This window comes from Stegodyphus dumicola, chromosome 7 (genome assembly GCF_044657685.1).
Source record: "Stegodyphus dumicola isolate Sdum_Otavi_A_Nest chromosome 7, ASM4465768v1".
NCBI lineage: Eukaryota > Metazoa > Arthropoda > Arachnida > Araneae > Eresidae > Stegodyphus > Stegodyphus dumicola.
This window is the reverse complement of record NC_140774.1, coordinates 26,453,110-26,471,755: the sequence shown is the minus strand read 5'-3', so window position 1 is coordinate 26,471,755 and position 18,646 is coordinate 26,453,110. Positions and strand designations below refer to the sequence as shown.

General features: G+C 32.7%; 1 protein-coding gene across 1 annotated transcript; it reads left to right on the top strand.

Annotated features, from left to right (window-relative positions):
• The first annotated feature begins 2,824 nt into the window (after nt 1–2,824).
• Nucleotides 2,825–16,991, top strand: LOC118184308 (heat shock cognate 71 kDa protein-like). Its single transcript, XM_085821366.1, has 3 exons — nt 2,825–2,954; nt 4,463–5,058; nt 16,542–16,991. Exons 1-3 carry the CDS (start codon nt 2,825–2,827, stop codon nt 16,989–16,991), a joined length of 1,176 nt encoding a protein of 391 aa, XP_085677492.1.
• The last annotated feature ends 1,655 nt before the right edge of the window (nt 16,992–18,646 follow it).

Sequence of the window (18,646 nt, the reverse complement as noted above, 5' to 3'; positions counted from 1 at the left end):
CTGTTGATTAAATCATTTGGTGCGCCAACTTTCATGTCTTTTTGCAAAGGTAGACTAAACATTAACTTTCAAAACTGTACACCAAAAATTTTGGTCTGCCTACCTGTTGGTTGAGTTGCTTGTTTGGACGCAGAAACTCTAATTTTAATTGTAAAAATTTTTTTAATTGCATTTAATGTTTTAGATTTTTATATATTTTACAGTTTTCAATGAAGGTGTTTTGAATCTCCATTGATTTTTGCTACGCCGCGAAGTGAGAACTGAATTAATTGAAATATAAATATATATCTAATTAAAATTCGAGGACACAGGGGCAAATCAATTGAAGCAGAAATGTCTATAAATTAATAGTCCTTACAGGGAAGTCGTGTGGTATCGAAATCAGATATTTTGTTGGGTGCGTGTGCCTAAATTACATATACGTTCATGTCAGGTAAGTAGTGACGGAAAACAATTATTATTATTTATATTAATAAGAATCAAAGGGTTTCAGTAGGAGGAAAAGCAATGCGAGACTTTTTATATCCAATATAATATTCTGAGATTTTAGAGGAGATACAAAAGAAAAGTTTAATTAAACTCCCACTTCCCTTAACTCTGTGATTGTGACCCACTAAGTAGTATAAAGATAATAAAGATTTCCATTTTAAGTCTCATGAATTCAGGCTTCTGTGTATTTCATACATTTCAGGCTTGTGAATTTCAGGCTTGTGTGTAAGTGTTAGAATGATATTCACCTAACAGCTTTAAGCAGGCGCATAATTTAGCTCTGTTCGTGCACCGAAGATGACATATAAGTCCCTTTCTCCCTTCCACTCTCTAGTCATAATCTGTTGGACGAGAAAGTGACCATCGCACGAGCGAACTTAAATCCGTTCGCTGAATCCCTTAGTAATGTAGGCGTTCTGAACACTCCATGTTGACTCAAATTATTATATCTTTTTTTTTAGGAATGTAGAGAATTGAAACGTTATATTCTATTCACTCGGTTAACCATGTTCAGAATGTTTGTTATGACTGTCGTAGCCTGGTATGATGTCAGAATGTTGTGTCTTGTGATGGTTTTGTATGGAAGCATATTGTTGAGCTTATCATTTAAAGGCCTTCCTAGGCATGAATACCTTCCCACTAAGAATATAACGCTAATATAAGTTAATTTTATGCTATTCAGTTGATTTTATCATAAATAGGTGCCTATTAAAGAATTGAAAACATTTTTATATATTTTATATTGTGTTTATATTTAAATTCATTTTCACCTAACCAAAGGTAGAAGAAACGATTTGCATGAGAGTCTACGGTAAATATGATATTCTGCGCTTTGCACTCATAAAACCAGGAAAACATCAAGTTTTGAAAGTATTTTTTCAATTGAAATATATGTTTCCCATAATTTTCGTTTTAATAATAATAATCTTTGGTTATATATATATATATGAGGATTACGTTTATGTTTTGTATCACAAGAAACCCCCCAAAAATATTTATTTGAATATTTATGGGAGCGGTAGTTTATGGGAGCGGTAGTTCGTTATTTTGTCCGCTTTTCCGCTTCCTCTTTTATCCAAAAAAATAGCAAAGATCAGAGATATTAATTAAAATCTCTTAAAACGCTAATTTTCGCCTTAATCTTTCCGAATGGCAACAGTCCTGATACAATAAACAGTGGCAATAGTGATACAATAGCATTATTGCTGATATAATGAGAGAGAATTATCGATTTGATGCGATTTCATGAAAAAACATACGATAAAAAACATATTCCAATTTTGAAATACTCGCTTCGAGGTACACTGGCTCTTGCCTAGATGCACCTATGTACCAAATTCGTAGCCCTGGGTCTATTAGCTTACACGCAGCATGAAGGAAAGACACACAAAGAAACTTCCTTTTTATTATGAATTATATATCAGAAGATCTTTCATTGCTACATATTCAAAGAATCCTTTTAATAAGATTTGTAACAATCAAGTTACCAATAATTGTTTTTCAGCTTCTGTTGAATTAGAACAAAGTTAATGAATACTTTTTTAACAATGCTTATAAACCATAATCATTAGAGATATCAAATCTAGTGGTGCTAAAATCTTACGTGTGGATCTTATTTGCTTAAATATATTATTTTTATTGCTAATATCGAATTGGGGCCATTTTTAAAATGGGCTTCTTTTTGTTGACAGTACTGTGTTACGTTTTTATACCAACACCGTTTATCGACAGCCTATTGGGCATACTTATTTGTTTTGCGACTGCCTTCATCTTGTTTCCTCGAAGAGAAGAGAAATCTCGGAAAAGTAATGATGAAAACACCATTAACCGTAATGAACGCAACCTTAATGCCGGAAAGAAGGTACATAATGTAGATTTCCTTGATTCACATGCTGATATTAATGAATTTAATGACGATTCCTTTGAAGTGGATATAGACAATGACACCGATTTCCTCCAAGTTTCTAACGTAGCTTTTGATAATAACCATCTTAATTTGCATATTGATAGTGCCACTGACCACATCGACCTTTTTCAAAATGATTTCGATAATAATCCCACTGATGTGTACCTTTTCAGTGATGAAAATGAATTTAGTTACCTTCATCAAGAAACAGAAAAGAAGTTTGATTTTCCAAAACCTTATAACTCAGGTAATCAAACAGGTATGAATACCGTTACAGCCACCTTTAACCAGGAAGAACTCAGTTTGAATACCTCTATTAAATCATTGGATGCTGAATGCTTTGTATCGCATAACGATCTTGGAGCACAACGGGACATCGATTTCGGCAATCTCATCAACACAAATAATGAAATAGAAATAAAAGGCAAAATGGATCATGTAGACAGAATAGAAGTGAAACCAATTCAAGAATTTCAAGAACGCCTTATTGATATCGTCGTTGATACTGTCGCTGTTATCTACGTTGATGACGAGAAAACTCAGCCTCCTTCCTCACATCGTAGCCGGCGTTTCACATTTTCAAACCTAAGAAAAGCGTTACTCAAATATTTTTGCTCTAAGAAAATTAAAAATAAACATAACAAATTAAAGCAACCTATCAAGATCTGAGCTAAGTTGACATACTTTCAGTTTATATTCGTCATAAATTTGTTCGAAATGACATCAATCTGACCAAAATTGTTCATTGACACACCAGAGACTTACTAAATGACGATCTCGATGATTGACCAGTGGCTGGCTAAAAAATTGCACGCTGATTGACCAGTGAGTGACTAAGTGGGGACCCCCTTGACGGACCTGTGACTGATAAAAATTGAGCTCATAAGCTGAATTATATTTATTTAATAAAAAAGTCATTAAGTGGGGAGCCAAGGATGCGTCTTGAATGCGACTAAACTGTGCATTTTAGCCAAACATAAAGCCCTTAATTAAAGATTAAGAACTTTTTTATGTATATTTTTGCAATTAATGGATTTTTTTACTATTTTTATATCATATTCAATTTTAATGCTATTTATTTTTACTTATTTGTTTATTAATATTTATTTTTGTGTTTTTTGTATTTTCTTATTGTTACTTTTTACATTTTATATTTATTTCTTCTTAATATTTTACTTTCCTTACCATTAATTTTTATATTATTTATTTTATTACTATTATTATTATATTTTTGAACTTGATTTACTTATTTTTAAATTTTGATTATATTTTTACTTACAATTTTATTTATTATTATTATTTAAAAAAAATTTCGAACGCGTTATAATGTTTCGACTTTTATTCAAAATTAAATGTAAAATTAACACTTTTGGCTCTCCAATAAAATTTGAATCATTCATCTTTTCATCTTATTTGTATTAAGGACTTTCGTTTATTATTATTTATTTATGATTCATTATAATATTCAAAGCCTTATTCTTGAGACACTGCATGAATCATAAAATATTGCCCTTTCAGGCAAAATTACGAGACTTCAGACCCCCTTAGGGCGGAGTCTATAAGTATAAGTATAAGGGCGTCGTCATTTCCTCGTAATCCATAAGTATATCCAAATCCCAGAGAATGATTTTAAATACTGAACTATTTACTTAATATATTCTTGTAATATGAATTCGAATTTCATGTAACCGAGAAAACTTTCTTTGGGTAACCGAGCTCTTTAAAAGGAGATTAATTCTTACATATTAACAATTTGTATATTTTCCCTTTCGCATTTTTACTTTTCGAGTTTGTTCAATTATTAATTCTTATTTTAATTTCGATTATTTTTTATAATTGTGTTAAAACTCTTACACGAGGTTCCGATTATTAATATTGTTGAGGAATTGCCTTGCTTTGATTCCAAATTAATATTGGTTTTAGGTGTTTAAATTTATCTGTCTTCTATATCTCTCTCTCTATATATATATGAAATGTAATTTCTCATACATACTGCCTGTGAAAGGGCTAAGAGAACCCTGTCCTCAAGTACACAAGCCAGCATCGAAATTGATTCTCTCTTTGAAGGTCTACATTTCTATTCAACCATAACAAGAGCCCGTTTTGAAGAACTGAATGCTGATTTGTTTAGAAACACATTGGAACCTGTTGAAAAGGCTTTGCGAGATGCAAAATTAGATAAAGCTCAAGTCCACGATATTGTCCTAGTAGGTGGATCTACTCGTATTCCTAAAATTCAGAAGCTACTGCAAGATTTCTTTAATGGTAAAGAACTTAACAAAAGTATTAATCCAGATGAAGCTGTCGCATATGGTGCTGCAGTCCAAGCTGCAATTTTGAATGGTGATAAATCTGAACAAGTGCAAGATCTGTTGCTGTTGGATGTAACCCCACTGTCTCAAGGAATTGAAACTGCTGGTGGTATAATGACTGTTTTCATCAAACATAATATTCCAAATCGTCAGACACAAACATTTACAACTTACTCTGATAATCAACCAGGTGTCTTGATCCAAGTTTACGAGGGTGAACGTGCAATGACCAAGGACAATAATCTTCTTCGAAAGTTTGAATTAACTGGCATTCCTCCTGCACCTAGAGGTGTCCCACAGATTGAAGTTACCTTCGATATTGATGCCAATGGCATATTGAATGTGTCTGCTGTAGATAAGAGTACTGGAAAAGAGAACGAGATCACTATTACGAATAAAAAAAAAGGATTTCGCCAAAATTTAGGAACAGGGATGCAATTTGGGTAGAGAATCGCCAACACGTTATTAAGCAATATTAATAGAATTTAATTTAATCAATTGATTTAAAAATATCATTACAGATTATCGCCCCCCCATCTGAAAAGTCTTGCAGCCGCGGCCGTCGACCCAAGTCAGTCCAGATATTGAGAGCAGAAAATTTAGTTATTAGGAAATTAAGTTAGTAGGAAAACTGATTGAATTTATCTCAAGGCACACAAAATGTTTACATGAAATATGACATAAAATATTTGAATATAATGAATACAGTATATAAAATATAATAAATGATTAATGAAATTATAATATAGTAACTAAGTGCAGAACAAATAAAGCACTAATAACATATTGCTGGTTAGCTACGTGGCAATAGGAAATAGTAATATAACTGAATTTGTAAGTTTATATCTTAGGGCATGCCATTCACAGTTTGTGTAATCATTAGAGTCCGTACAATCATTAGAGTTGTCATTCAGGCTCATCTTCAGTCTTTTACTGGTCTTTGGAGATCTCCGGATCATTTAATTAGCGCTAGAATTATGGATTAGCATTGGCACTGAAAACATTTGAGTTTTTATGTCACGATACTAGAGCTCTTATACTCTTGTTGAAAATACACATTTTGCTAGGTTTTTAACATATTTTGTCACTCTATTTTCTCTTATTAATGATAACAAAACAAAATTTAACTTTCAACATCCATACCAGTTTTTTGTACACGATGCTGCAGAAACATAAAATGAAATTCAGAAATTTCAACAACTGAAATTTAACTTTTTCAACTGTTGCTACAATTTATAACACAAACATAGGAAAACATGAGCTCAAGGAAATGTGAGGGTATAGTACTCTACTTGTAGTATAGCCTCAATTGAGTGTTTCCCACACGAAAAGTGTATTGAACCTGAAACTCAAGTTTGAAGGAGCCCAGTAAAAGAAAAGGCCAGACAAACTTTTCAGACACTGAGAGATAAATCAACTATTAAGGGGGACAACAGGATGAAAACTAAAAGAAGGGTTATGGATAGTTTATTGATTTATAAATTTTGATTTATTCATGATGTAATTTAAAGTTCTCGGGTGGATAATAGAACCTTAATTTTGACGCATGTACAATCTCAGTTGGTTTCTTCGTGTGAAAATTTTCCCTGTCAATTTCATAATTAACTTCAGATAATTTATTCATAATCCGATAAGGGCCTGAATAGGGTGAATTCAATTTTCTAGTATTTGGGTATTCAAATTCCTCGTAAAGGACAAAATCTCCAGGTTGAAATTTAGATTCTACAAATCTGATGTCATATCTAGTTTTATTCTTTCGGTGGTATTCGATAGTTCTTTTTTTTGCTAAAGCCCTTGCTTCATTTAAGGAAGGGTATTTATTTTGATCAATTGGAGATTCAAAAGGGAGGTTACCAAATAGTAAGTATGCTGGGGTGAACTTAGTTACCGTATGAGGGGAGTTGTTATATTCGATAACAACTTGCTCTAGCACTTTAGTCCATGGTACTTTTTTAGAAGAAGAATTTACTTTACATTTTAGTCGACTTACTATTGATTGATTTACTCTTTCTACTTTACCATTTGTCTGGGGATGGTGAGATGAAGTTAAAAGTTGTTTAACATTATGCTTTTTAAGGAATTTTTTTGAATCTAGAGGAAGTGAAGGCTGCATTCCTGTCACTCAGAATTTTTTCGGGGACTTGTATTTGAAATATTTGTATTAAACAATTGGCATAGGTTTCTGAAGTTACACTTTTCGGCGGAAAAGCCCAGGCATATCTTGTTGCATGGTCAATAACTATATGTAAATATTTTTTTGTAGAATTATAATAATTAAATCCTCCCACAGTGTCAATAGAGAGACATTCGAAAGGTTTGTCGGTTGGGGGTACGTCTTGCATAAGACCAAATTTTTTCTGTTTTTCTTTTTATTAAGTTGACAAGTATGACAATGTTTAACAAAATTTCCGATATCTTCGCTAATATGAGGCCAATAATATTGAGGGGTGATTAAGTTAAGCATAATTTGAACTCCCGGGTGACCAAAATTTTCATGGGTTTTATTCAACAATTTTAATCTTAAAGATTTAGGTACTACAATTTTATAAAAATTCTTTTTCTTAATTACCATCATATCATTTATCTCTTGGTAATTTTTTTCCGCAGACATTATCAGTTTTTTGTTGTTGGATTATTTCATTTTTATCACGTAAATGTACATAATGTTGGAGGTGCTGTGAAACAGGATGTCTAGAAAGCATGTCAGCTTCAATATTGGTAGAGCCCTTCTGATACTTTACTTCATAATTGAACATACGTAGTTTGAGTGACCAACGGAAGAGTCTACCTTTTAAATTTTTAACATTTTTGAGCCAAACGAGGGCCGCATGGTCCGTATGTATAACAAATTTTTGTCCATGCAGATAGTAATAGAATTTGTCTAGGGCATCTACGATGGCCAAACATTCTAACTCAGTAATCGTATAATTTTTCTCATAATTTCTTAAAGTTCGGGAATGATATGATACAGGGTGAAGGACATCATTTTCATCTGGTTGTTTCAAAACAGCTCCAACAGCAGTTTGAGAAGCGTCAACAAAAATATGACATGGCCTACTGGAATCATACAATTGTAAAACAGGTTTGGAAATCAGTATTCTTTTCATTTCGTCAAAAGCTTTTTGACATTAGTCATCCCATTCCCACTTGACATCTTTTTTCAAGAGTCTGTTTAATGGAGCTCTAATAGTTGCATAATTCGGAATGAATCTATGATACACATTCACACTTCCCAAAACTCTTTGTAACTCTTTGGTGTTACTGGGGTTTTTTAAGTTTCTTAATAACTTCTATATTATGGTTATCGGGAATTATTCTACCATTTTTTATTTCATAGCCAAGAAATGTGATCTGATCTCTGGCGAACACACACTTGTTTCGATTCAATTTAATATGCTCCTCTTTAAACACCTCAAATAAAATTTTTAAATGTTCTAAATGTTCTTTCTCAGAGGAAGAGTAAACGATTATATCATCAATGTAACTGCAAGCGAAATTAATTTTATTTTTTGTTAATATTCGTCTAAGTGTTCTGTTAAAAATTGCAGGTGCATTTTTGAAACCAAAAGGGAGTCTTAACCATTCGAATAATCCAAAATTCGTGCAAAAAGCTAATTTCTCAGTATCTGCAGTGTGAATCGGGATATGCCAGAAACCAGATCTCAAATCAATTGTAGAAAATACTTTTGCTTTACTTAATTTGTCTAACAAAGCGTCAATGCGAGGAAGAGGGTTTGCATCTGTTTTAGCCAGGGAATTCAATTTTCGATAAACTATACACATTCTAGTTTTCTTACCTTCCTCACGTTTAAACACTAAAGTCACGGGGGACGAATATGGGCTACAACTTTCTTTAATTATACCTGCTTGTAATAATTGATGAATTTGGGTCTTAATTTCCTCTTCTTCCATAGGGGATGTTCTATAAGGTCTTAATGATACAGGCAAATCAGAATTTAAATTAATTCGTTGAGGTTCAATATTAATTTTTCCTACATCATACTTATTTTTAGAAAACACAGATGAATAATCATTTAACAATTTTTTTAAGTTGTACTCTTTGTTATCGACAGTATTAGAAACAGCATTTTTCACATAAATGTTAGACTGAGAAACTAATTCCTTTGGATTTGTAGTTCGATATTTACAGGTTGGAAAATTTCTTACATCATCATCATTATTAACACATGGATAAACATTTGTTGTACCACCTTGAAGTTGGAGGTGTGGAGATATGGGTCGGCTGTCAAAATGGCAGTCAAGTACAATAGCTCTCTGTTTAATTTTTAAATTACTACAATCAATACTCAACTCAAATAATTTGCATTCATAAAGTCCTAAAATTACATAATTCAAATTATTATCAAGAACAAACAAGGTAATTTGGTTACTAATCCGTCCAATTTTCATTTGTATACAACATATTTTGTTAAAGATTATGTTTCCTTTAGTTTGGGTTACTGAAAATGACCTTACTCTTTGTACTTTTAAACGTAATTGTCTAGCCGTTTTGGAAGAAATTATCGATATGGTGGCACCACTGTCTACAACACACTCTAGACGTTTCTTATTGGGCAAATATCCCGACACCTTTAATAGTCAACTACTGTGAGGGGTTTCTGAGGTTGGTTCTATTGCAAGGGGCGTAACATTAGGTGTATCAGATCTCTCCACTCTGAAAGGACAAACCTTAAACCAGTGAAAAGCATTTGGGATTCCGTTCCGGGTGCAAAGTTTACAAGGACTGGGTGGCAATGGCAATCTATTTTGAGAATTATAATTATGATGGCTTGTAAATCCTGGACCACTGAACCGATTATAAAAATTACTTGGTCTCTGAAAACGTTGGAAATTGTTGGGTCTAAGAGAATCTTGTCTCACAGTAGCTGAAATTCTACTTCTATTAAATCGATTGTAATCTTGGGGACTGTTCCCGATCGGAGTAACAAATCTGGGAGGTGCACTTTTGATTTGTTGATTTTCGCTAATCCTCATAAGCTTATGGACATGAGTAAGCCAAGAGATAGGGTCAGAGGGTGCGTTGACCGTCATTAAGGATTTTAATTCTATAGGAAGGCCATCCGTCAGAACCTCCAAGATCGTTTCATGAGTTAGATTTAATTTTTTACCAATATCTAATTTTTTGCAAAAATATTGCGTTATGTCCTCTTTATGATTGTACTTGTAATTGGCAAAATCACCAAACGTAGTTAAAGTGGAGTCGAAAAAATTTTCTTTTAAAATTTGGACTAATTCCACATATTTAGTAATTTTATGGCAGTTTTTGACATATACGCTAAGTGCATTACCTTTTAGATATCGAGCTACATTATTAAGCTTCCACGTTTCATCTTTATCTAAATGAGTTTTGTTAAAGTACTCAAGCCATGAATTTATATCCATATCATTCTGCGCGTCAAAGGGAATTATGCTTGTTTCAGGTTCAGCGCTAGCTGCCCTTAATGAATCATGAGGATCAGAGAGGTTTTCGTTAGCCATTATTCTTTCAATAATACTTTCATAAATAAAACTAATAATACTTTCATAAATAAAACTAACTCAAAAATAATAGTCTTTAAATTTTCCCAAAACAATATTAAAACAAAAATACATCCTTTAAATACCAAATTTAAAATACATTTATACCAAAATAATACCTTTTAAAATTTTCAAAATAAAAACACTATTATTAAATCAGTAATTATAATTCAATAGTAATAATATCATTTGCATCGCCAATCTTTTTACTAATTGCTTCTGTTTGACTTATTGTGACGAGAATACGAGTGATGAAATCGACACGAAAATACACATTTTGTGCACTCTTAATTAGATTTTCGCAAAACACGATCAATCACCACACAAGCACAAAGCTCTCGAGAGCAACACAGAACGCCGTAGACGTAGGGAAAGATTTCCATCCTCAAACGTAGGTCAACGGTAAGAGCACATTTGATGAACGACGAACTTTCGATGGAAACACAGATCACGCATCACAGGGGGCAGAAGGGTGCTTCTCTGGACGTAAAATAATCTGCAGAATACCAGAATACAGGTAACAGAAGGATGATTCTCTTGAAGCAAGAACGCCTAGAGAAAAATGTAGAAACATAGAAGTCGCACAGCGGCAAATTCATCTTAAGTGCGTAACATTTTATCCGTATAATCCTTGGGGTATCTTCTTTTTTAGATAATCCCTTTGAAGGTGGTATCCTACCGGCTTTCTGAAATGTAATTTCTCATACATTATTTGTTTTGTGCTGCCGGGGCAACAGGAATGAGACAAATTTTGGAATATAAAGTGGTAGGTTTATTTTAGCATCCATCTCACAAGCGTTCTCCTCGTACCTTGAGCAGAAGCCCTACTTATACATATGTGTGCTTCACGAGGCTCCTCCAATCAACGATATTAATTGAAATCACGAGGTGACGCTATCTTCTCATCAGGAGTGTTCTTAAGGACTTTATGTAATATGACAGATTTATGAGTTTGGCGATTTGGCGGGCGCCAACAGGTTAATATATTTTATACTAAAGAAAGGATTTCGCCAAAATTTAGGAACAGGGATGCAATATAGGTAGAGAATCGCCAACACGTTATTAAGCAATATTAATAGAATTTAATTTAATCAATTGATTTAAAAATATCATTAGAGATTAATAAGATGCATCTTAAGACGCGCTTTTTCGGTATGAAAAATGCAAGCTAAATTCCGTTAATCGGCTTTGCAGAATTGAAATTACAAAACTGTCACCTTCTAGTTCCTTGTACGAGTTAAATGAAGAACTATAGTTGCGAAAAATTTAGGGTAGCAGATTTTAAGAAAAGTATTCATTTCTACCGCTTTAAATGAATTGGAATGACTTTTTTTGGCATAGTATCTGGACATAAAATATATGGCGCACTTTTTTATAAAAACGGATTGTAAAATAGATTCAGCACAGAGATTTTTCGGTATTTTCAAGTATTTTCGTTTCGTGAGATACGTATCTCGAATAACTCGAGAATGAGTAGCCGTAGAATGTTTTAGTATATGGGAGTGCTATAACATCTAGTTGTACTCCTCGCTTTTTCCTTGCAATCGCTCACTTTAACATGTATAAATATATATATATATATTCCTGTCTTCTTACACAGGCTAGTTTAGCTCTGTATTTTTGTTCTTATATAATAATAAATTTTGCATTTTTGCCTTTTAACCCTTTAAAAGTTCAATTTATGTTGTTCTTATATTTCGGTTATGGATTTTACACCTTTCGTGTATGCGATAGCTGTCGAATTATGAGCAATGTAAAAGTGATAGTAGGCGTAACGAGGCCAGACACTGTTATTAGAACTGTGGATTAAATCATTTGGTGCGCCAACTTCCATGTTTTTTGCAAAGGTAGACTAAGCATTAACTTTCAAAACTGTACACCAAAAATTTTGGTCTGTCTACTTTTTGGTTGAGTTGCTTGTTTGGACGCAGAAACTCTAATTTTAATTGTAAAAATTGATTTTAACTGCATTTAATGTTTTAGATTTTTATATATTTTACAGTTTTCAATGAAGGTGTTTTGAATCTCCATTGATTTTTGCTACGCCGCGAAGTGAGAACTGAATTAATTGAAATATAAATATATATCTAATTAAAATTCGAGGACACAGGGGCAAATCAATTGAAGCAGAAATGTCTATAAATTAATAGTCCTTACAGGGAAGTCGTGTGGTATCGAAATCAGATATTTTCTTGGGTGCGTGTGCCTAAATTACATATGCGTTCATGTCAGGTAAGTAGTGACGGAAAACAATTATTATTATTTATATTAATAAGAATCAAAGGTTTCAGTAGGAGGAAAAGCGATGTGAGACTTTTTATATCCAATATAATATTCTGAGATTTTAGAGGAGAGACAAAAGAAAAGTTTAATTAAACTTCCACTTCCCTTAACTCTGTGATTGTGACCCACTAAGTAGTATAAAGATAATAAAGATTTCCATTTTAAGTCTCATGAATTTTTTCAGGCATGTGTGTAAGTGTTAGAATGATATTCACCTAACAGCTTTAAGCAGGCACATAATTTAGCTCTGTTCGTGCACCGAAGATGACATATAAGTCCCTTTCTCCCTTCCACTCTCTAGTCATAATCTGTTGGACGAGAAAGTGACCATCGCACGAGCGAATTTAAATCCATTCGCTGAATCCCTTAGTAATGTAGGCGTTCTGAACACTCCATGTTGACTCAAATTATTATATCTTATTTTTGAGGAATGTAGAGAATTGAAACGTTATATTCTATTCACTCGGTTTACCATGTTCAGAATGTTTGTTATGACTGTCGTAGCCTGGTATGATGTCAGAATGTTGTGTCTTGTGATGGTTTTGTATGGAAGCATATTGTTGAGCTTATAATTTAAAGGCCTTCCTAGGCATGAATACCTTCCCACTAAGAATATAACGCTGATATAAGTTAATTTTATGCTAATCAGTTGATTTTATCTTAAATAGGTGCCTATTAAAGAATTAAAAACATTTTTATATATTTTATATTGTGTTTATATTTAAATTCATTTTCACCTAACCAAAGGTAGAAGAAACGATTTGCATGAGAGTCTACGGTAAACATGATATTCTGCGCTTTGCACTCATAAAACCAGGAAAACATCAAGTTTTGAAAGTATTTTTTCAATTGAAATATATGTTTCCCATATATTCCCCAAATATATGTTTTCGTTTTAATAATAATAATAAACTTTGGTTATATATATATATGAGGATTACGTTTATGTTTTGTATCACAAGAAACCCCCAAAAATATTTATTTGAATATTTATGGGAGCGGTAGTTTAGCGTTCGTTCTTTTGTCCGCTTTTCCGCTTCCTCTTTTATCCAAAAAAATAGCAAAGATCAGAGATATTAATTAAAATCTCTTAAAACGCTAATTTTCGCCTTAATCTTTCCGAATGGCAACAGTCCTGATACAATAAACAATGGCAATAGTGATACAATAGCATTATTGCTGATATAATGAGAGAGAATTATCGATTTGATGCGATTTCATGAAAAAACATACGATAAAAAACATATTCCAATTTTGAAATACTCGCTTCGAGGTACACTGGCTCTTGCCTAGATGCACCTATGTACCAAATTCGTAGCCCTGGGTCTATTAGCTTACACGCAGCATGAACGAAAGACACACAAAGAAACTTCCTTTTTATTATGAATTATATATCAGAAGATCTTTCATTGCTACATATTCAAAGAATCCTTTTAATAAGATTTGTAACAATCAAGTTACCAATAATTGTTTTTCAGCTTCTGTTGAATTACAACAAAGTTAATGAATACTTTTTTAACAATGCTTATAAACCATAATCATTAGAGATATCAAATCTAGTGGTGCTAAAATCTTACGTGTGGATCTTATTTGCTTAAATATATTATTTTTATTGCTAATATCGAATTGGGGCCATTTTTAAAATGGGCTTCTTTTTGTTGACAGTACTGTGTTACGTTTTTATACCAACACCGTTTATCGACAGCCTATTGGGCATACTTATTTGTTTTGCGACTGCCTTCATCTTGTTTCCTCGAAGAGAAGAGAAAACTCGGAAAAGTAATGATGAAAACACCATTAACCGTAATGAACGCAACCTTAATGCCGGAAAGAAGGTACATAATGTAGATTTCCTTGATTCATATGCTGATATTAATGAATTTAATGACGATTCTTTTGAAGTGGATATAGACAATGACACCGATTTCCTCCAAGTTTCTAACGTAGCTTTTGATAATAACCATCTTAATTTGCATATTGATAGTGCCACTGACCACATCGACCTTTTTCAAAATGATTTCGATAATAATCCCACTGATGTGTACCTTTTCAGTGATGAAAATGAATTTAGTTACCTTCATCAAGAAACAGAAAAGAATTTTGATTTTCCAAAACCTTATAACTCAGGTAATCAAACAGGCATGAATACCGCTACAACCACCTTTAACCAGGAAGAACTCAGTTTGAATACCTCTATTAAATCATTGGATGCTGAATGCTTTGTATCGCATAACGATCTTGGAGCACAACGGGACATCGATTTCGGCAATCTCATCAACACAAATAATGAAATAGAAATAAAAGGCAAAATGGATCATGTAGACAGTATAGAAGTGAAACCAATTCAAGAATTTCAAGAACGCCTTATTGATATCGTCGTTGATACTGTCGCTGTTATCTACGTTGATGACGAGAATACTCAGCCTCCTTCCTCACATCGTAGCCGGCGTTTCACATTTTCAAACCTAAGAAAAGCGTTACTCAAATATTTTTGCTCTAAGAAAATTAAAGATAAACATAACACTTTAAAGCAACCTATCAAGATCTGAGCTAACTTGACATACTTTCAGTTTATATTCGTCATAAATTTGTTCGAAATGACATCAATCTGACCAAAATTGTTCATTGACACACCAGAGACTTACTAAATGACGATCTCGATGATTGACCAGTGGCTGGCTAAAAAATTGCACGCTGATTGACCAGTGAGTGACTAAGTGGGAACTCCTTGACGGACCTGTGACTGATAAAAAATTGAGCTCATAAGCTGAATTATATTTATTTAATAAAAAAGTCATTAAGTGGGGAGCCAAGGATGCGGCTTGAATGCGACTAAACTGTGCATTTTAGCCAAACTTAAAGCCCTTAATTAAAGATTAAGAATTCTTTTATGTATATTTTTGCAATTAATGGATTTTTTTACTATTTTTATATCATATTCAATTTTAATGCTATTTATTTTTACTTATTTGTTTATTAATATTTACTTTTGTGTTTTTTGTATTTTCTTATTGTTACTTTTTACATTTTATATTTATTTCTTCTTAATATTTTACTTTCCTTACCATTAATTTTTATATTATTTATTTTATTACTATTATTATTATATTTTTGAACTTGATTTACTTATTTTTAAATTTTTGATTTTATTTTTCATTACAATTTTATTTATTATTATTATTTCAAAAAAAATTTCGAACGCGTTATAATGTTTAGACTTTTATTCAAAATTAAATGTAAAATTAACACTTTTGGCATTCCAATAAAATTTGAATCATTCGTCTTTTCATCTCATTTGTATTAAGGACTTTCGTTTATTATTATTTATTTATGATTCATTATAATATTCAAAGCTTTATTCTTGAGACACTGCATGAATCATAAAATATTGCCCTTTCAGGCAAAATTACGAGACTTCAGACCCCCTTAGGGCGGAGTCTATAAGTATAAGTATAAGGGCGTCGTCATTCCCTCGTAATCCATAAGTATATCCAAATCCCAGAGAATGATTTTAAATACTGAACTATTTACTTAATAAATTCTTGTAATATGAATTCGAATTTCATGTAACTGAGAAAACTTTCTTTGGGTAACCGAGCTCTTTAAAAGGAGATTAATTCTTAAATGTTAACAATTTGTATATTTTCCCTTTCGCATTTTTATTTTTCGAGTTTGTTCAATTATTAATTCTTATTTTAATTTCGATTATTTTTTATAATTGTGTTAAAACTCTTATACGAGGTTGCGATTATTAATATTGTTGAGGAATTGCCTTGCTTTGATTCCAAATTAATATTGGTTTTAGGTGTTTAAATTTACCTGTCTTCTATATCTCTCTCTCTATATATATATGAAATGTAATTTCTCATACATACTGCCTGTGAAAGGGCTAAGAGAACCCTGTCCTCAAGTACACAAGCCAGCATCGAAATTGATTCTCTCTTTGAAGGTGTAGATTTCTATTCAACCATAACAAGAGCCCGTTTTGAAGAACTGAATGCTGATTTGTTTAGAAGCACATTGGAACTGTTGAAAAGGCTTTGCGAGGTGCAAAATTAGATAAAGCTCAAGTCCACGATATTGTCCTGGTAGGTGGATCTACTCGTATTCCTAAAATTCAGAAGCTACTGCAAGATTTCTTTAATGGTAAAGAACTTAACAAAAGTATTAATCCAGATGAAGCTGTCGCATATGGTGCTGCAGTCCAAGCTGCAATTTTGAATGGTGATAAATCTGAACAAGTGCAAGATCTGTTGCTGTTGGATGTAACCCCACTGTCTCTAGGAATTGAAACTGCTGGTGGTGTAATGACTGTGCTCATCAAATGTAATAAAACCATTCCAACTCGTCAGACACAAACATTTACAACTTACTCTGATAATCAACCAGGTGTCTTGATCCAAGTTTACGAGGGTGAACGTGCAATGACCAAGGACAATAATCTTCTTGGAAAGTTTGAATAACTGGCATTCCTCCTTCACCTAGATGTGTCCCACAGATTGAAGTTACCTTCGATATTGATGCCAATGGCATATTGAATGTGTCTGCTGTAGATAAGAGTACTGGAAAAGAGAACGAGATCACTATTACGAATAAAAAAAAAGGATTTCGCCAAAATTTAGGAACAGGGATGCAATTTAGGTAGAGAATCGCCAACACGTTATTAAGCAATATTAATAGAATTTAATTTAATCAATTGATTTAAAAATATCATTACAGATTATCCCCCATCTGAAAAGGCTTGCAGTCGCGGCCGTCGACCCAAGACAGTCCAGATAGTGAGAGCAGAAAATTTAGTTATTAGGAAATTAAGTGAGTAGGAAAACTGATTGGATTTATCTCAAGGCAACCAAATGTTTACATAAAATATGACATAAAATATTTGAATATAATGAATACAGTATATAAAATATAATAAATGATTAATGAAATTATAATATAGTAACTAAGTGCAGAACAAATAAAGCACTAATAACATATTGCTGGTTAGCTACGCGGCAATAGGAAATAGTAATATAACTGAATTGGTAAGTTTATATCTTAGGGCATGCCATTCACAGTTTGTGTAATCATTAGAGTCCGTACAATCATTAGAGTTGTCATTCAGGCTCATCTTCAGTCTTTTACTGGTCTTTGGAGATCTCCGGATCATTTACTTAGGGCTAGAATTATGGATTAGCATTGGCACTGAAAACATTTGAGTTTTTATGTCACGATACTAGAGCTCTTATACTCTTGTTGAAAATACACATTTTGCTAGGTTTTTAACATATTTTGTCACGCTATTTTTCTCTTATTAATGATAACAAAACAAAATTTAACTTCCAACATCCATACCAGTTTTTTGTACACGATGCTGCAGAAACATAAAATGAAATTCAGAAATTTCAACAACTGAAATTTAACTTTTTCAACTGTTGCTACAATTTATAACACAAACATAAGAAAACATGTGCTCAAGGAAATGTGAGGGTATAGTACTCTACTTGTAGTATAGCCTCAATTGAGTGTTTCCCACACGGAAAGTGTATTGAACCTGAAACTCAAGTTTGAAGGAGCCCAGTAAAAGAAAAGGCCAGACAAACTTTTCAGACACTGAGAGATAAATCAACTATTAAGGGGGACAACAGGATGAAAACTAAAAGAAGGGTTATGGATAGTTTATTGATTTATAAATTTTGATTTTTTGATGATGTAATTTAAAGTTCTCGTGTGGATGATAGAACCTTAATTTTGACGCATGTACAATATCAGTTGGTTTCTTCGCGTGAAAATTTTCCCTGTCGATTTCATAATTAACTTCAGATAATTTATTCATAATCCGATAAGGGCCTGAATAGGGTGAATTCAATTTTCTAGTATTTGGGTATTCAAATTCCTCGTAAAGGACAAAATCTCCAGGTTGAAATTTAGATTCTACAAATCTGATGTCATATCTAGTTTTATTCTTTCGGTGGTATTCGATAGTTCTTTTCTTTGCTAAAGCCCTTGCTTCATTTAACCCCCCGAGCGTTACGGGTTTTTTCAGAAAACCACGTAAAAATAATCGTGTTTTCTTACCAGGACTGTCGCAAAAGCGGCAAGCATTTTTACTCAAACTGCTTCAAAAGCGGGCCCC